The sequence below is a fragment of the Erpetoichthys calabaricus genome, chromosome 10 (genome assembly GCF_900747795.2).
Source record: "Erpetoichthys calabaricus chromosome 10, fErpCal1.3, whole genome shotgun sequence".
NCBI lineage: Eukaryota > Metazoa > Chordata > Cladistia > Polypteriformes > Polypteridae > Erpetoichthys > Erpetoichthys calabaricus.
The window spans coordinates 160,551,579-160,572,261 of record NC_041403.2 but is presented as its reverse complement, the minus strand read 5'-3'; the positions used below and the strand labels follow the sequence as shown (position 1 = coordinate 160,572,261).

The following is a 20,683-nucleotide window of genomic DNA, read 5'->3' as shown; positions in this document are numbered from 1 at the left end:
GAAGGTGATATGTTGGAAGCTGGAAATATGGGCCATCGTAAGGATCTGAGCGACTTTTGACAAGGGCCAAGTTGTGATGGCTTAGACGACTGGGTCACCACATCTCCAAAATGGCAGGTTGTGTGGGGTGTGCCTGGTATGCAGTGGTTACTGTCTACCAAAAGTGGTCTGAGGAAGGACAACCGGTGAACTGGCATCAGGTTCGTGGGTGCCCAAGGCTCACCGATGCATGTGGGGGAGCGATGGCTAGCCCGTCTAGTCCAATCCTATAGAAGAGCTACTGCAGCACAAATTGCTGAAAAACTTAATGTTGGCCATGAGAGGAAGGTGTGAGAACACCCAGAGCATCACAGCTTGCTGTGTAGCAGCAGACCAGTTGGAGAGCTCATTCTGACCGCTGTCCACCGCTGGAAGCACCTACAATGGGCATGTGAGTGCCAGAACTGGACCGAGCAGACAGTGGAAGAAGGTGGCCTGGTCTGATGAATGTCACGTTTTCTTTGAGATCACTTGGATGTCTGTGTGGTTTAGCTGGGGAAGAGATGCACTATGGGAGGCAACGTGATGCTCTGGGCAGTGTTCTGCTGGGAAACCCTGGGTACTGGCATTCAAGTGGACGTTACTTTGACACGTACCACCTACGTAAATATTGTTGCAGACCACGCAACCCACTTCATGGCCACGGTATTTCCTAATGGCAGTGGCCTCGTTCAGTGCACCTGGCCACACTGTAAAAAACTTGTGGTTTCTGGAACGTGACAAATAGTTCAAGGTGTTGACTTGGCCCCCAAATTTCCCAGGAGCATCTGTGGGAACAAATCTGATCCATAACGGCCCCACCGCTCAAGCTAACAGGACTTACAGGATCTGCTGCTGACATCTTGACGTCCGATACCACAGGACAACTTGAGAGGTCTTGTGGAGTCCAGGCCTCGACGGGTCACAACAGGAGGGGGACCTGCACAATATTAGGCAGGTGACTTTAACGCTGTGGCTGATTGGTGTATATTAAAAATAAACATAACCTGTTGCAAGGGAAAACCACTCTGGTTACCAAATTCTACTTTAGCATTCAAAGACATCACTGGATTCGTGATGAAGGTGAACGATACGGAGCCACCTGCAGTATGTCATCTCTCTGTCACTCACAGTTGGAGTAGATGTGACGCTTAAAGAGCTGGCAGCTCTACCCGTTACATCAGGTTAAAGGAGGTGAGAAGAAGTCAAACTAAGCGAGCTGATAATGGAAAGCCAGCAGCGATGCAGACATCTGTAGCTGACACACCTGAAGCAGTACATGTGCTTACCGGCCAGCCGGACCACAGATGAGGCTGCCCACCATCTGAGTGAGTGAAAATGACTGACTGTAAATGGCAAACATGCTGTAGTGGCGACGCTGCACAAAGGTAGTAGGGGCTGACAGGGCCGTCTTAACAGCATTATAGGACTGAGGGGCCCGACCTACACAACCACTCACAGCAATAAAAATGGAAATGGTCGATAAAATTAAACCTGTATTTATTGTAGTGGTACTTCTAACAAAATCAGTGTTTAAACTTTTAAAAAGATGCTGTAGAGCAAAGATTAATCAACAAGTCACCACGTCCTAAGATCAGCGTGGGGTCCCTATGCTCTGTGCATTTATAAACCCGAAGACGTCACCAGGGACACATCATTGTCTCAGCTTGAAGGTTTGCTCTGCGATGGACTGTTGGTGGTCAGTTTCGAACCCGCAATCTCTGGCTCTGGTGAGCACCTTGCAGTGTGAGCTAAATGGAGAGCTCCTTGAGTCGGTGGGGACCACTGAGAGAGCGGGATGCGCTCCTGGTGACGTCAGCTTCTAACTTCTCCATGCTGTGACGCCACTGTCTCAATTCAAACATTAGCTCCGTGGTGAGCTGTCGGTGGTCTTTCTCGAGGTGAGCGCCTGGCAGTGTGAGCTAAATGGAGAGCTCCTTGAGTCGGGGCCCGTCTCTGACCGCTGTGACTGGTGTGCGTGTGCCCTGCTGATGTCAGCTGACCCCTCTCTGTGTCAGCCCCCACCCGGCCACAGTGCAAATCCCACCCTTGTCACCAATTGTCTCAGTCGGTCTGTCTGTCGGTGGTCAGTTTCGAAGTCGCAGTCTCCATCTCAGAGGCGAGCACTTTGCGACGTGAGCTAAATCTGTAGGACCACGCAGACCCCGTCTGTGACCAGTGTGAGTGGTGACGTCAGCTGATGTCTCCCTGTGTCACCCCCTCACCTTCTCCACACGGCGTGTGCCGTACCAGAATAGATCCATCCATCCATCAAGCCATCTTTCAAACTTAGATAGATAGATAGATACTTTATTAATCCCAAGGGGAAATTCCCATACTCCAGCAGCAACATACTGATAAAGAACAATATTAAATTAAAGAGTGATAACAATGCAGGTATACAGACAGACAGTAACTTTGTATAATGTTAACGTTTGTAACCCCTGGGTGGAATTGAAGAGGCACATAGTGTGATGGAGGAACGATCTCCTCAGTCTGTCAGTGGAGCAGGACGGTGACAGCAGTCTGTCGCTGAAGCTGCTCCTCTGTCTGGAGATGATCCTGTTCAATGGATTCTCCATGATTGACAGGAGTCTGCTCAGCGCCCGTCGCTCTGCCACAGATGTCAAACTGTCTAGCTCCATGCCAACAACAGAGCCTGCCTTCCTCACCAGTTTGTTCAGGCGTGAGGCGTCCCTCTTCTTAATGCTGCCTCCCCAGCACACCACCGCGTAGAAGAGGGCACTCACCACAACTGTCTGATAGAACATCTGCAGCATCTTATTGCAGATGTTGAAGGACGCCAGTCTTCTAAGGAAGTATAACCAGCTCTGTCCTTTCTTACACAAATCATCAGTATTGGCAGTCCAGTCCAATTTATCATCCAGCTGCACTCCCAGGTATTTATAGGTCTGTACCCTCTGCACACAGTCACCTCTGATGATCATGGGGTCCATGAGGGGTCTGGGCCTCCTAAAATCCACCACCAGCTCCTTGGTTTTGCTGGTGTTCAGTTGTAGGTGGTTTGACTCGCACCATTTCACAAAGTCCTTGATGAGGTCCCTATACTCCTCCTCCTGCCCACTCCTGATGCAGCCCATGATAGCAGGATTGCACGAGCCAGGACTCCGAGTTGTATTGGACGCCCCATGTATATCGGCTGAACAGGACCAGAGAAAGTACAGTCTCCTGTGGCGCTCCTGTGCTGCTGACCACAATGTCAGACCTGCAGTTCCCAAAAGTTAATTTTAAATTTAATTTTAAAGTTGACAAAGACTTTTTAACCCACAAGGCTAGGCTTTCAAATCAATGATAGTCTAAGGTTGGCCGGTTTAATATCTAAAAGTTGGGTCTGGACTCCTGTGGTCATGAGGAGCCACTTCCCTCTCAGCATTTCACTGATAAGATTGTTTACTGCTGACCCCATATAAGAAACTAAACAATAAGACCACCAAGCCAATGAAAGTCCAATGCAGGATCTACCGCCTTATTATCCAAACCAGATAATCAGATTATCCATCGTGGATAGTCCAGTGCTGTCCTTACGTCTTAAGACTGCCCGGTGGGTGAGTTGTGTTCAATAGCAGAACCAAGTGGTGGATCTACTTTTTCTTGGAACCCTGAAGCTTGAACTGTTATGGGGGCAACAAGGTCTGGGTAACCACTGTTATCATTTTCAGTGGGGTTGTTCCACGACGGACCACCTGAATTTTGTATTTTATTTTTTGTAAATGTAACCAATACATCTCAGATGTTGATTATGTACTTATGCACTCTACTGTATTATCTCACGTGTTATCATCACTGTTGTGAATACCAGTTTCCTATGCCTTACACTTTTCAAGTTATGAGGGGATTCAAATTAAAGTCGCTTATGGGGCCCCATCGGGATTAGGGGCCCCTGAAATTTAAAATTCATTAGTTTTATTGCAGATCGGCCTCAGTCTACCGCATTAGGACCATTATAGCCCAGGACCAGCCTCTCAAAGGTCTTCATGGTGTGAGAGGTAAGTGTCACTGGTCTGTAAGTCAGTAGATGAAGAGGCGCATCCGTCGCCCCTCATCAGTCAAGCCTAAAAGCGGCGGGCCAGTACTCAGTAACTTGATTTATGTTGAGAGGTACAGGGTGGCCCACGAAAAAGTGGCCATGAGCAAAGCGTGTACAAAGAGTGTACAAGAACATGCTGAAACGGGCACAGAGATGTATTGACGCACAAGGAGATCATTTTCAGCATCTTCTGTAACTTTGAGACCCGGATTTGATCATTTTCTCTTCACCACGTCATGCAGTTGTCTCGGTGGAGGCCCACCACGTTTTCGTGGGCCACCCTGTACTCGTGTGGCAAATTCAAAGTCTGAGACTTGAAAAACAAAGCAGCGCAAAAAGACGAGCAAGCGCGACAGACTGCTATTCACACTCCACCCTGCAGAGGGCAGCAAAAGGTCCTCAGGGCACGAATGCGCCTTATAAAAGACTGACGAAGTGGCGTTGTTTCTTACTTACTTCCTCTACGGGTTGGGATGAGGGCGGGGGGAAAAAAGTTAAGTTAAAATCAAGTCAGTCCCCAGCAAATAAAGAAGATCAAGAGAGCGACACACGTTATATTGGCTTATTAAAGTAATTCGCCACAGCTGTTATAAATCGGCGCCCTGCATAGACGGAAACGGCACTTGCGGATAAGCGAGTGAATTCGGGAGCCCCACCTGAGATCGGCGCGACGCCCCCACCCTGTTTTGTTCCATTTCGACGGGTCCAAGTGAAAGAAGAAGAAGGAGGAAGCTGTGTAGGTGATGGCGGAGGTGGACAAACTTAACATCGACTCGGTGATCAGCCGATTGCTGGAAGGTACGATTCACATTGGAATGTTCGGATTTGTGTCGCGCGCGACGGTTATCGGATGTGGCGTCAGAGACTTGGCTGAAGCTTCAAAAAAAAAAAAGTGTTTGGAGACGGTCGTAAAGATTCGGTTAAACGAAGCGACATGGCGGTTTTCTTCTGAAAATTGTTTTCTGCAACTTTCGGTTGTCTGCACGGGACGAGGAGGACGTTATGCGCTTAGGCCCGTCCCGGTCCGCGAGGTTTCCTGACTCGCTGTAGCAGGCGGGGTATTATGCGCCGTCGATCGTGTTGGGGGGAAAAGTGCGTCCTCTCAATAAATTCAATTAGAGTAACATGGCGCAACAGCTAGTAGTCTTCTCATCTGCTGCTCTTCATTTCTAGTAACTGCAGAGGCGCTTTAAGGCTTCAAATGTTAACTCTACGAATGGGACTCCTTTACGTTGGCTGAAAAATTATTTAACCAGCGAGGTGTACGTTAAATGGCTGTACGTGCGAGAGCGATTCGCAAGTCCGACTCATCTGTTGCTTTTAGACAAGAGTCTCGTTAACGATTTAACAATGTGAGGGGCGACAAGCATAGCGATCCAATGCCTAAGAAGTTTGTCCAAACGTTTTTACAGAGGGAGAAGCAAAAAGACGAGAAACACAAGAACTCTGTCTGCCTGCCATCAAACAAACCGTACAAGCAAATACAGAACTGAGCAGAATCGATGTGATGTAATATGAAGTCCTGCTTACCGCATGTGAACTTAACAGCACTGACATCGTCACTCCTAAGGTAACCTCGTAGATGGCAATTCAAGTAAAATTCTTAAAACATTAGAAACACTTTGGAGGAGAACCGACCGATAAAATTCTCAAATCCTATCCACCGAATTCCTCCAAAAGAACATCAAGTCGAGTTTTAAGGGTCCCTGCTGTCAGTCGCCCTGCTTGGTGACGTTAAACATCTGGGTGACATTCACCCTTCAAGGGGAGGTTTGGTGTCCCAAAGTCCAAGTTTTTCTTCGTAAACATTGTATACTGTGTCGGAATTAGCAACGTACAATTTGTTCTAAAATTTGAGATTCCTATTAATTTAAAACAATTGCCTCCTTGGTGCTTTACTGTGGAGGCTAATGGGGCATCACCAGAAAATAAAAGCTTAACAGAGTATGTCCATGACATTTGTGTATTGATCCTCATCTTGAGATTGCAGTCACATTGTAAAATAGTTTATACATGACATTTTATTTATTTTGAACAAAAGAGTGCCAATATTATGAGATTCTGTCATTTTTAAAGACCAGCTGTGCACTTCTGCTGTGATCTTTTCACCCTGTCAGGGTGTGGATTCCTCTGGAAAGGCCGAATCGCAGTGAACTGTGTGTGCCACGTAGTTGGCGTTGCTTTAATTTACTTCTATCTGCCTATTCTATAGTGCCTGTCCCTCTGTCAGTCATTCTGTTATATTCTGTCTCTGTCACTATCTATATAGTGCCTTTCTCTCTATCTTTCATGTAATTTGAAGAAAATATTGCATACACTCGAGTCAAACTTATAAAACAATTGACTTCTTGTCAAACTACAAAAGTTTTTTAATAAAAAAAACAAAACAGAAGTCAGCCTCTACCTGAAACTTCTGTATTTACGGGAGAACTCGTGCTAGCAAATAGAAAATGTCTCCTCGCCATGAGAAGGAGAGCACCAGGGATATGTGATAAACTGATTTCCAGGTCCCTTTTGTTGTCCCAGACATACTTCTGAAATGTGGAAGGTCTGTTTGAAACGTTTGCCACTTCATCAGTAAGTGCTTAGACTTTTATTTTCTTGTGGTGCCACCTGCCCCATTCGCCTCCATTGTAAAGTGCCAGTGAGTGTGAGAGATTTTTCAAAACGTATAGAACATGCTGAACTTTAGAACACAGTTTCACTTTGAAAATACATAAATTCAATGTTTGTAAGGAAAAAACTTGGAAAAACTCCAAACATATCCTTCAAGCTTCCCTGTGTGTCCCCATTGTCTTGTTGAACTCATTTTCTAGTAACTTTCTCGATCCACTGGTCTCATTTCCTTTCATAAATAAAAACCCGTCGGTCAGGTCTCCCCTTAATCTCGGTTCGTTTAAAATAAAAATCTCCGCTACTTCAGTCTTTCTTCCCAGCTCATCCCCTGCAGTCCTAGAAAGCGGCCTAGTCGCTCTGCACTTGTCTTTTTTTTTTCTAGCGCTACTTTAGATTTTATTTTTGTAGCTTGGAGACCAAAAACTGTAGTCGGTACTTCAGACGAGGCCACACTTGTGCGTTATGTAGCTTCAGCTTAACCTCCTCTGATTTGTACTCTGCACATCGTGATGTATCGCCTAACACCCAGTTAGCCTTCCTAATGGCATCTGAACATTGCTGCTGGTTGATTGTGACGATTCCACTATGACCCCTAGACCTCCCATTGTGCATTCAAATGTATTTTTACTTCTTACATGCACTGCGTTATATTTACTTACATTAAATTTCATCTGCCACAAATCATCTCAGGCCTGTATGGCGTCCAAGACCCTCTGTGATGATTCAGTGGCATCTAAATTATCTGTTAATCCACCAACTTTGGTATCATCTGCAAACTTAACCATTTTCTTTATCTTCCTGTCCAGCTCATTTATTTATACGTGTGTGTGTGTGTATATATTATATATAATTTATATATATATATATATATAATGTGTGTGTGTGTACAGTGAACCCTCGTTTATCACAGTTAATCCATTCCAGACTCTACCGTGATAAATGAATTTTCGCGAAGTAGGATTCTTTATTTAAAAATCGAATATTTTCACAGTTAGAGTATAGAAAACCTGTTTACGACCTTCTAAATACGTTTTTTAACATTATTAGAGCCCTCAAGACATGAAATAACACCCTTCAGTCACCATTACACTCGTATTTCCCAATATATTAGACAAAATAAGATAAGACCTATTAGACATTACAAATATTATTATTATTGTACTGTACATTTAATTACACACACACACACACAGTTCTTACACACAACCACTAACCTATGAAGGCACGAGCTCAGTAGGAGAGTCTTCAGGTGGTGCAGTATCTTCAGCAGGTGCGTCGTTGTCTTCTTCCGCTGAAGGAGTACTAGGAGTAGGCAGTGGGTGTCTGGGTGCGCGGCTGAAGAACATCTTGACAAGCAGTTGCTGGCGCTGTCTTTTCATATGTGTCAGGAGGCTTTTGTAGGGTATTGCCATCTTTGATCATATCCAAGAGTTTCATCTTCTCCTGGATGGTAAGCATCTCCGGCGCTTAGTTTTATTGTCAGAAGGCTTAGAAAAAGCAGCACGATTAGGAGCCATCGTGGGGCTTAGATAAAAGTTCTCAGAAAGCACACGCGTAGTGACGTAAGTGTGTATGAGAAAAAATCGCGATAGAGTGAAGCCGCAAAAGTCGAAGCGTGATATAGGGAGGGATCACTGTATGTATGTGTGTGTGTGTGTATATATACAGGGTAGGATTCAAAAGTAATGAGCTTTTGTTCAAAAAGACAAATTTATTGAGCAAATCGGTACAACTAATTAATAGTCTTCAAAATAGGCACCTTCTGCATCAATACACTTTTGTAGGCGGCTTTTCCATGACTCGAAGGCGTCCACGTAGGCCTGTTCCGGGATGGCTGCAAGGGCTGCCTTGACATTTGCTTGGATGTCCTCGATCGAGTCGAAGCGTTTTCCTTTCAGCGCTGATTTTAAGCGCGGAAACAAGAAGTCAGAAAGCGACAGGTCCGGACTGTAGGGAGGCTGGGGGACCACCGGAACGTTCACCCGGGCCAGGTAGGCACTCACGATGAAGGCGGTGTGGCTGGGCGCGTTATCGTGGTGAAGCTTCCAGCTGTCCTTGATGTCCCTTCGCTTGCGCGCGACGCTTCTTTTCAGCCTTTTCAGGACTTCCAAGTAGTAAGCAGCATTCACGGTCTGTCCTTGCGGGACAAACTCGTAGTGGATGATCCCCTTCACTCTGAAGAATGCAATGAGCATGGTCTTCGTCTTCAACGCGTACCGTTGCTCTAACGAATTTTCCATTCCGCCGTGTAACGCACTACCGCACAGGGGTTCCCGTCAAGGCCGATCCTACCGCTCCGAGCTCCGTTGCGTTGTGAAGCCAACACCCACCGTCACCGTCGCTGGCAAGTGGGGCGTGCGGCGAGGTACGTTCGCGTCAGAACAAAATGAGGTTCATTACTTTTGAATCCTATCCTGTGTGTGTGTGTGTGTGTATATATATAACAAATAATGTGTGTGATGTATAACCCTAGCGGTCAAAAAGTTTTAGAACACCTCAGTTTTTATGGAAATGCATGCACTTTAATGTTCTCATGAAATCAAGGCATAGAATAAATAAAAATAGTCAAGGAATGATTTAAGTGTTTTCAAATTTGATTCATCTAAGTAGCCTGCACCTTTTTCTGATATAACAGCCAAACTGTGGTAGTTTTTGATTCAGAATGCCAAGTCGCCAACAGCAAAACAACCCCAGGCCATCCTACTGCATCCTCCATGTTTGTATGTCGTCAAGTCGGTGACAGGGTGGATCCTCCATGTGTGACACCAACTGTCAAAACACCCTGCGTGACAAATTGAAGATGTCAAATTTTGATTCCTCGGTCCATAAGACTTTCTTCCAGTCAGCAGTACCCCACAGCTGGTATTGGCTTTCTTCGTGCCACTCGCTATTTCCAACCTGCAGTACAATCTGACGCTCTATCTCTTCAAACCCCACCATCCTGCCTGTGATCTCGGCACACAGGAGACCCTTCAGAAACTTGTGTTCTGATTGGCTTGTGACTTGGGGGTCTTGCTGATCTTTTCCTGTCAGGGTTTCTTCCAGGTTGCAGTTCCCTTTGGATTACGTACTGTAGGTAGGACACCACCGTACTCGCCGTCGTCTAGTGCTTTTATCTTCAAACCTGAACCAGTGGCTTTGTGACAACTGAAATTGTGAATGACACTTTTTTTTTTTTGCAATTTCTCTAAACGAAAGGCCTATGCCTGTAAGTGTAGTAATAATAATAATAATAACACTCTGCCTCGCTTCATTGAATTGCCTGTTTTCACTAGAGTATTGTCCAAGTAGGACTTCAGAGGGTGGAGTAACGCGGTCTGTTCCAACTCCGCTTTAAGACACACGCGAGGGTTTTTAAGTAAGTTGGGACACCTGCTTCAGCTTGCAAGGCTTCATTTACTTGAACTGCTGCAGAGCATCTGTAGGTTGTAACCTATTAGTTCTTCCATGAAGAAGGCTCATTTGTAATATTCTGATTTTTTTTTTTTTTAATAACCTAAACTTTTTAAAACTTTTTAAAAGTATAACCCTGGCAGTTTACTGCTTACTTTTTCACCGCTTTAGGTCATTCATTGCATTTCAACTGATTAAATAAATTTGAAGAGAGACTGGAAAAACTGAGGTGTTCTAATATGTCTGACCGGTACTGTATGTGTGTGTGTGTGTGTATACCGTATATACTCGCGGATAAGTCGGCTTGATTTTATCGTATAATTTCCAGTATTTTATAATGTCGGTCGTATAAGTAGAATACAGAAAATTGATGCTGTTGGTCCAAGAGATTGATATGCTAACACCCACCTGAGAGAGGAACCACAGAGCACACGGCCTTATTTCTATGTGGGTGCTGCAATGCGCTGTATCGGCGCGTGCTTCTCTCTCTCCGCTCCCCGTGTAAAAGAAATCACTGGGGAGTTTTTATTCCCCCCGCACGCTAGATGGCAGTAGTCCCAGATATCCGTGCCCAAGTGGGAAGCCAGCACGGCTGTAATAAAAGGGTCCGCACTCCCTTTTCCAGACGAATCGGAGCTGGGAGGTAGAGAGGCAACACTCGACTGGCGGAGGGCAGTGCGGTGGTGAGAGAAATTCGAGTATGGAGAGAAAAACCTTTTTGTTTTTGTAACTTTATAAAGGAGTGTGTTGTAATAAACCAACCTTTATTTGAACCTGGGACTGTGCTTGTGTGTTCATGTTGGGGGGTTTGGGGCCTGCTGATGCCCCGGTATCCTTCACAGAGGGTACAAATACCATATATACTGGCGGATAAGTCGGGACTTGATTTTTATCGTATAATTTCTGGTATTTTATAATGTCGGTCGTATAAGTTGAATGCAGAAAACTGACGCTATTGGTCCAAGAGATTACAATATGCTAACACCCACCTGAGAGAATAACCACGGAGTACACAGCCTATGTATTGTGCCTAAGTGACCACACAGTAATACCCGGACTATTCTGAAGTGACGTTTGCACTGTGTTGTGTTTTTTTTTTTTGTCTCACATACACTTTTATCGTAGGAGCATCCCTTATCTACAATGGACCGTTCAATCAGAAGAAAATACGAAGCTGGTTTTTAAATTAAATGTAGTTGAAGTGGCGAAAGAAATTGGTAACTACGCTGCTGCAACAAAATTTGATGCATCTGAGAAACTGTTGTGAGATTGGAGGAAGCAAGAAGATGTTTAAACTCACATTTTTGAACGGGCGTATACGTCGGGGTCTGATTTTATGATTGATTTTTTTCGGGTTTCAGGACCCGACTTTAATACGCGAGTATATACGGTACATGAAAAACAGGAGCAGCCCCAGCACTGACGCCTGAGGGATGTCACCCTTCACATCACCCAATTCTGATGAGGTTCCTTGCACCCATCGACTCTTGTGCTTCGAGTATTTTGGTCAGTTCTGCCCCCATATGCACACTACACCATGAACCCCCAATTCTTTTAGTTGGATGCCAACCATCCATGTGGCACTTTTTATCAGATGCTTTCTGAAAAATCAAACGTATTTAGACGATTAATATGTTGGCATGTTTGAGTCGGATGCTTCCCCAACAAACTTGAACGTGTGTCCTCATGACAACAACTGGAATTGTGAATGTGTGCCGTATGAGAGAATAACCAATGCTTTCTGTGGTACTATTTATTAAATGGGCATGTCAGATGTAACTAGACATTTTAAAATAGTCTCGAATGATTTTTAAGAGTGTTGACCAAACCCTCATGACTGAAAAGATGAAGACTGCGTGACTCCCTCGAATTCACTCCGGCGGTTTCTGTTATGCGTTGCGATTACACAATCTCTCTTTTGCCTTCAGGCTGTGTTTGGCCCTCTGGTGCCTGTCAGATATTCGTCATGTCGCCCTGTTGTTGTTGTCATGCCTGCTGTTTGTGATGCCTCCACACCCCGTTGATAAACATCATGCAGTTGTCTGATTGACACTGGTTCATAGAAGGTTGCCTTGAACCAAATAGGCAGGCTAGAAAATGTACAGATAAATGATGTCTGCTGGTCAGTCCCGTTTGCATTACGTGGAGATTTATTGTCTTCTGCAAATTGTGATTTGGAAAAGTGAAGTAGTGGGGTTAGGAGTTTAAACGCTAAAGTCGCAGTGTTAGTTGCAGGATTTGAGCACACGGGACCATAAGCAAGCCAAGTCTACCTGCCTGTACTCGAATTTGGAAAAAACGGAATGTAACCAATTGTATCTCAAATGTCGTCAGTCGCCTTGGGAAAATAAAAATAATAAAACGTGCAAACTGCCACTTGGATTGGAATGGTCCTTGAGCCACATTATGACGTTTTAGGTATATGTGTAACAAGTCTGAGGAGCCTTCTCTCCACATATATTATGTAAAGGTAATTTTTAAGCCGACTAAGAAAAAAAGGTGAGACGAGCAATTTTTTTAGTAGACTTCTAGTGAGAAGTCCAGCAAAATAACACTTCTTCAGGCCAGATGTAATAAAGAAGGGGCCTGAGTTGCCTCAAAAGCTTGCATATTGTAATCTTTCTAGTTAGCCAATAAAAGGGGTCATCTTGCTTGACTTCTCACTACATTCATAATGGCGAACACGGGACAGTACTTTAGTAGACTTAGAAATGTAACATTAATCAAAACAAGGAGATAAACCAGTAAGATGGACTACATTGTGAGATGTGGGACATGTGTCGAGTAATGGAGTGAGTCAAGTGAGGTGAAGCTTGACGTGACTTTAGATAGATACTGTATTACTTTTTCCAAGGGGAAATTCACATTTAAATGTGTCCATCCATTTACAAGTTATGCCATTTAGAGTCCTCGGTGGCCGGAGCCCAGTCTAGCAGAACGGAGTACACGGCAGGTAACGAGTGTGGTTTGGGTGCTAATCTGTCTCGGAGTAGTCAGATAGATAGATAGTTACAAAGATCTAACGGCTACCCTGAGCACACTCGGTCGTACCGAATCCAGGTGAACCTGACCGTTCCTCTAAACTCCAGTTTTTTTTTTTTTTTTTTAATGGGATGAGAATCTCCCGAGTTTCAAAAACCTTTTTATATATAAAAATTGTGACTGGGAGCTAATGAACATAAGCTCGGGGTGTTCTTGTATCAGATAACAGGTTTGTAAAATTGAAGATAGTTGAGCCTTGGAGTTCCCCAGCTTCCACATTTTCAGAAAGTTTTTAAAATAAATTCTACAATCCTTTTCTCACATTTTCTCCCTCCACCTCATTCCCCTTAACCAGATTTCCACGCAGTGGGCTTCCCTTAACTGTGTAGATGACTGTTTGTATCTGGAAGGGGCCTTTAAGGTAAACACCAGCCAGCGGGGATATAAATACTCTCTGCGCTCGCTCGGGCCTCAAGTGTAAACACTGTGGTAGCAGATTTCATGACTCCAGTGTCGTTACAAGTGTCTCCCTTGTAACCTTGTGAGGTGCGAGTTGGCACAATTACAGGAATCGTTTTATTGGGAACTAGTCATTAAGCCGTTACAATAACGGGTGCTAGAACAGTAGTGCATAAACATTAGTAGGAACAGTCTATATTAAATAGCAAGGGACTTTGACCTCATTCTTTTTGTTGGTCGTATTTTTCTTTCTTTCAGCCTTTCTTTTGTTGATGTCTACTTGCTGAGCTGACCATTCTTCGTGGGCTGCCGACGTGTATTGTGTGTCTTTAATTTTCTGTGACAGTGATACTGTCTTGTACGTCCATAATATACCTTTAATTTTTTCTGGTGGTAATAATATAGGCATGTGCGTCGGTAATATGCCTTTAATTTTCTCTGACAGTAATACTGGCTTGTCTGTGGCTGTAATATGCGTTACTGTATTGTGTACCTTTAATTCCCTCTCGCAGTAATACTGGTTTGTATTTCCGTAAAACGCCTCTAACTTCCTCTGACAGTAATATCGCGCGTCGCACCGCGCATGCGCACTTCACCAGAAGACACACACGGACACCTGGATGCACACAGGGATTTTATTAAAGAGGAATCGCTGCACATTTGTTAAATGGGCTTCTCATAAGCCGCACAGGTTGTGGTCTGCGTGTCGGCCCAGTTGATGTATAATTGTAACCGTTTGCCATTCCGTCTGAAGTGGTTTTGCGTTTGTTTATTTTTGTAGGCTTACTTGCATTGTGTTTACGCACTATTAGGGTTACCCTTTGTGAAATCTGGATGTCCCACTTTGTTTTGATCAAGTGTTTAAAGCTTCGGAAAGAAACTGGATTGCTATTTCGCTGCTTGGTTTGTTAATAAAGAATTACTAGGGGGCTTCACCCCCTGCTCGCTTTGCAAGCCAGCGCCCCCCCCCCCCCACTGCCTGCGCTACACTAGCCACCTCACGTCTCTGTATGTGGATTTCACTTTCACCGTGAGATGCAAACAACATTCTCGCAGATACGCCTCTTCATTGGGAACAAACACACTGATGGCAGCACGAATTAGATGGTCTCCGACTTAGTTTAAATTCGAACAATATATTCGATCTCTTTTCACTGTTCTGTTATTTCACCGAATAACAATTTTCCATTTGTTTGCGCTAATGTGATATTTACTATCTTTTTTTTGAGACTTTTGAATTTTAATACTTCCATTATCTCTATCCTGCTCTGCATGTGTACTGCGGCAACGTTTTTGAATTCTTTACGACGTTCTACTTTCTCGTCTACTCTTTGTCTTTTATTTCCGGCCCCGGGCCTGGTTAAATCTCTTGGCACAAAGTCTCGTCTCGCGGGACGTTAAAGTGTCTCTCTGAAAAAGCCTCGTCTCGTCCCAGGATTTTTTTTTTTTTTTATTATATTCTCCCTCCCTTCCATGGAAATAAAAAGCATTAGCCATTTTCACACAAGTGCAGGTGCATTGTGACGTCAAACACATGCAACATTTCCTCTGGATTTAATTTTAGACGAGCTGAATGGTCGGGGTTATGTCACCATCTGGCACAATCCAAAAAAAAAAAAAAAAAAACAGTCGCGTTTCTCTTTTTTTTATTAAACTGGGAAGCTTGTGTTCCTCTTGTCCCACATAGCATGCGAGTGTAGCATCAATGTAAGAGGTGTCCGCTCCTCTCGGGGGGCCCACAAACCCCAGCGAGTGAAATATCGTAAGTCAATGCTGCCCCTGCAGAATTTCAAGTCACCGGTCATTGAACTGTTAACTCGCTTACAAGCTGGTCATCTGTCTGTCTGCCTGACCTATGTTCGAGATTCCATTATTTGAACAAGCGCTGCATTCCCAGCCACTTTTCCACTACTGTTTCAACTTTGCTGGCTATGTGTTGCGCAGTTTGCTTGTATTGTCTGATTTGTGTGTTCTGTTGTTGTCTATTTATATATTTCTAGTTTTTGTCTAAAGCTGCACTGTATCATTGCAGAAAGATTTTACACCAGGAAGACCAACAACAAATAATCTTGATTTTACTACCAAGTACATCCATCCATTATCCAACCTGCTATATCCTAACTACAGGGTCACGGGGGGTCCACTGGAGCCAATTCCAGCCAACACAGGGTGCAAGGCAGGAAACAAACCCCAGGCAGGGCGCCAGCCCAGCACAGGGCACACACTAGGGACAATTTAGGATCGCCAATGCACCTAACCTGTATGTCTGTGGACTGTGGGAGGAAACCCACGCAGACACGGGGAGAACATGCAAACTCCACACATGAGGACACGGGAAGCGAACCCAGGTCTCCTAACTGCGAAGCAGCAGCGCCACCGTGCCGCCCACTACCAAGTACAGATAATATAAATTCAGTAAAGTAGCAGCTAGCTTTTATGCTGGCTCAGGGGGGAAAAAAAGGAATGCAGTGTCTGATGGGTAAGTGAGGTCTGTGTGAGTATCGTCATATTAGAGACCTGCAGATTGTGCGTTAAGGCAGCAACTTGTAGCGGGGCTACGCAGTTAGTGTTGTTAAATGTCAGTACTGAGTGCGTCTTGTTTCCATTGTCCCATTTGCTGTTTATGTGTGTGTATCAGGAAATGCCGTCCCCGTAAAGGGGGATGAATGATGGAAGAAGACCACAGCCTCTAACCTGGAAAACACCTGTTCTTAATTAATCCATTACAGCCGTCACAAGGACTATTTAAGTAATCAGAAAGGAGAGAGAAGAGAGGAGAAAGGAGACCATTTGTTTTTCAACCACGTATCAACTTACTTGCTGTTTTTCCGCATCGCGCCTTTGCACCAGTTTGTTTTTCATTTTGCCAGACTGCTTTCATCCTTCATCTGCTGAGACCCCGGGGTCGATACGCCATCCACCATATGCCGAGGAATCACGGTGAGGTTGTTCCATTTGCCGGGAAAATCAAACGACTCCTTCACCACTAGTTCAGTCATCTGTATTCAGGACAGTTTTTATAACCGGACTCAAGTTCACAATCATTCAGTATGTCATTCATTTTTGTTATTCGTGTTGTGTGTTATATGTTACAGGGGCAAGGGAGGGTTTTGTTGTATTTATATATGGTGGTGTCTCATTGTTGATGTGGTGGAGGGATATTTATATTTATATATGTTTCTATTTTTGCATTTGTCTTGTGGTTTCATTTAATACATTTAATCAGTTTATTTTTTACATCATCTGCTTTTTGCGTGCTTATATTTACACCATCGATTGTGGGGGGAAAAAGTGTAATTTGTTAAGAGGTACGGCTTGATAGTTTAGATTCATCTCGGTAAATTATCCAGGCCACAAGTCTTGGAGGTGTAGCTGCCGGCTGGGTAAAGGGGTCGGCCGTTACAAACTCTTAAAACGCAGAATATGAAAAAGCTAGTGGAGTGGACAGTCACGGTTTTATTGTCTTCTTGGCCACTGCAAGCATGTGGGCAGCTTCCTTTAGCATTATGTTTTCAACCCCTGGAAAAATGAGTTCAAAATGTTGAATATTTTAAAACTCTAAGAAATGTTATTACTTGTAACGGAAATATGAAAATATCAAAATTAATACAGTAGGAAAGGTCAGTCTAGTGTCCAGTGCTGTAGCGATGCAGATTTAGTACTCGTGTGATGCATGTTTTGAAATGGTCACCGACACATAGACGGTTGGAGAGTTTCTTTGCACATTTCATGTTTTTCTGTTTCTTGAGCACGAGACGCTAGAATGTCTGTTCCTGATCCGCATGGTCGACACTCCCTTTGCGTTATTTTAGGCTACCACAACACAAGGCTTAGTGACTGCCACATTTCCTGTGCAACGACTGGTGACCTCCTGAGCACTGTTCAGAACGCAGCAGCTAATGTCTGTCGTGTCTTTCCACTTGATCTTTTTGCTACGCAGTTAGTTGCACGCTGCTGCAGCTTTATTCAGTCAGCAGACATGTGGCGGTTCAGGCGTACAGTGCTGTTGTGGTGTAGCGGGTCCACAGCTCAAGTCAAGAAGGCCACTTTTTAAACAGTCGCCACACTCGTGGCGGGAGTGGTTCCTGGGTGATGCGGACAGTCCTCGCTTAATTGCACAGGTGAGGAGTTGTCCGCATCCGTGATTGGTACCGGGAGCTGCTAATTGCCACATTTGATCCACGTCTCCGTAATAAATAGAAGCGCGAGGCAGCTAGGAGGGCAGAAGGAAAGAGGAAACAGAGGGGAGAAGAGACAAGAAAGTGAACAGACGTTAAGCAGGACGGAGAAAGCCGGTGAGAGTGAGCGGATGTAAGCAGGCAGCTGGGAGAGACGAGCCCTAGCAGGTGTATGGCCAACACCCGGGGCCAATGGTAGTGGTCATACCTGCTGAGCATTTGTTGGGAGCAGGAGAGACCGGGAGAAGGTTGGCTCGCTGCAGCGGGGGTCAGGGACTTGGGAAGTGGAAGGTCCAGCGTGAGAGTCTCGGTCTAGTGAGAGCTGAACGGAGCCGGGGACCGGAAAGCTTCTAGACCAGTCAAGTGAAGAAGGTCAGCTGCAGGTAGGGTGGCTCCCCTGGTGCATAACCTGCAGGGGAGTCGCCAGTAGAAGAATGCACCGGGCTTTGTGTTAAAGAAGGACAGCTTCCAGCCATTGTTTTAACCTCGGGATTTATTTATTGGATTTTTAACCTCCACGTTTTTCCCCCAGCTTTTATTGGATTATTTATTTGAAGACTTTTGATTTTGCTGATTTTAATAAAAGCACTTTTGCCCTTTTTGCACAATCCCCTTGCTTTGTTATGCCTCACTGTCGAGCTCATCGGTGACATTACTGACGGTGTCGGGTTCAGGAGCTCCCAGAAGTAGGATGGGAGCATGGAACGAACCCGCATCGTCCCAGCTGTAGGCATCTGTTTCATTGTGTCCACGTCAGATGGACAATTCACATTATCATCACTATTGCGTGATTCGTCTCCTGGTCCAGTTTATTCTCAAACTGCCTTCATGGCTTCTCATTGACCTGCCTCATTCATGAATATTGAGGAGTTGCCTTAGTGTGGTAAATAAACCACATCATTATTACACACACCAGATGGCAACAGACTACGGTCCCAAGAGTTCCTCTGGCTTAACACTGTAAACGCGCATCGTCACATGTCGCCCCCGAGTCTGACCGTTTTAACATTACACAGAATAGTATACACCTAGTGCCAACATTTAAAATAACATTTCATCCTTGGCCTGCTATCGTGCAGTTCTGGGGTATACTGGCCGCTGAAACACATCATGGGGTCTGGAATCTATCCACTGTCTATATTTATAATCATTTTAATGTTGTGTCAAGGGGTGAGATTTCGAACTCCATGCACAGCCTACAGTTTATCCATGCAGATGTACCCCTTTGGCACCTCTCTGAATACTTTATGGCCGCAGTATGCTGCATACCTGAGCTTGACATTTACTGCTTGATCAAACTGTCCCCCCTTTTCATAATTTCTCTGAGCAGCACCGTCTGTGGATTGCCTCTTTAAGCCAAGATTTCTACGTTTTTTGTGTTTTGCTTTAAAGCAGATTTGTTTACTCTTTTTGTCACAGAGGGAGGAAAAAAAACCACAACTTACAGCGTGCGCTTAAAAAATATAAAAAGGAAAAAAGTTAACAGCTGTGTAAAGCAGTCCGAGTGTCTGTCCAGTTATGGCACTTGTTTGAAACTGTGTGTGTGTGCTCTTCCCTTCACACTGTTGCTTGGTAACTTTAGCTTTGTGGCTGACATTGAGCACACAATAGAATTTCTTTCTACCAGACAAAGAATTGGAGACGTGTTTCTATATTGTGTTTTGAAGCTTTAACGTTGACTGCAGCATAATTGTAGTTGCTTATATGCCGTGTTTGAAGAGAACCTAATGTCAGTCTGTCATTATCCATACCGCTATATCCTAACACAGGGTCACGGGAGTCTGCTGGAGCCAATCTCAGCCAGCACAGGGCGCCAGCCCACCGCAGGACACACACACCCACCAAGCACACACTAGGGACAATATAGGATCGCCAATGCACCTAACCTGCATGTCTTTGGACTGTGGGAGGAAACCCACGCAGACACGGGGAGAACATGCAAACTCCACGCAGGGAGGACCCGGGAAGCAAACCCAGGTCTATCATTCTTCGTATAACAGAAAACCTTCCAAATGTTTGTGTGAAATTTCCCCTTAAATTTCCAACTGTGTCCCCGTGTTCTTGATGAACTCATTTTAAATTGAATGTCTTGATCCGTTGTCCTAATTCCCTTCATTATTTGAAATACTTCAGGTCTCCTCTTAACCTTCTTTCGCTTAAACTGTAAAGACTCAGCTCTTTTAATCTTCCCTCATAAGTCATCCCCTGTAGCTCTGGAATCGGCCTAGTCGCTCTTTTCTGGACGTTTCCTAGCATTGCTGTGCATTCTGTTAGCCCTCTAAATGGCTTCTGAATTCTGTCTGGCAGTTGATAGCGTCGAGTCCACCATGACGTCTAGGTGTACTTTTGATTTTCATCCATCCATTATCCAACCAGCTATATCTTAACTACAGGGTCACTGGGGGGATCTACTGGAGCCAGTCCCAGCCAACACAAGGTGCAAGGCAGGAAACAAACCCTGGGCAGGGCGCCAGCCAACCGGAGGGCAGACACACACACACACCCACACACCAAACACACATTAGGGACAGTTTAGAATCGCCAATGCACCTAACCTGCATGTCTTTGGACTGTGGGAGGAAACCCAGGTGTCCTTACTGCGAGGCAGCAGCGCTACCACTGCGCCACCGTGCCGCCCAGAACCTACTGTGCAGCTTGTATTTTTTTTTTTTTTTTTTTTTTTCCACATTACAAAGTGATAATCTTCTAAGGTGACGGGAGATTTTAAAATTTCATTCTAACCTATTTCTAAATTAGAAGTTGGTTCTTTCTTTTACCAGACCCCATTTAACTTGAATGGGAAACCAGTCAATCCATTAAGTTGAGTGGGCTCCATTAAAAGGAACAAGTTGATTTATTTTTATATATACATAGCGCTGTGAATACTTTCCGGATGCACATCACTATTTCCACATTTTGTTGTTACAGCATTATTCCAAAATGGATTAAATTCATTTTTTTCCTCAGAATTTTACACACAACATCCCAT

General features: G+C 44.6%; 1 protein-coding gene across 1 annotated transcript in view; it reads left to right on the top strand.

Annotated features, from left to right (window-relative positions):
- The first annotated feature begins 4,508 nt into the window (after positions 1–4,508).
- Positions 4,509–20,683, top strand: part of LOC114659674 (serine/threonine-protein phosphatase PP1-alpha catalytic subunit) — a 34,039-nt gene continuing 17,864 nt past the window's right edge. The window contains exon 1 of the mRNA XM_028812278.2: positions 4,509–4,864. Within this exon, the coding sequence (XP_028668111.1) occupies positions 4,810–4,864 (55 nt within the window). The 5' untranslated portion in view covers positions 4,509–4,809. The remainder of the gene's footprint in view (positions 4,865–20,683) is intronic.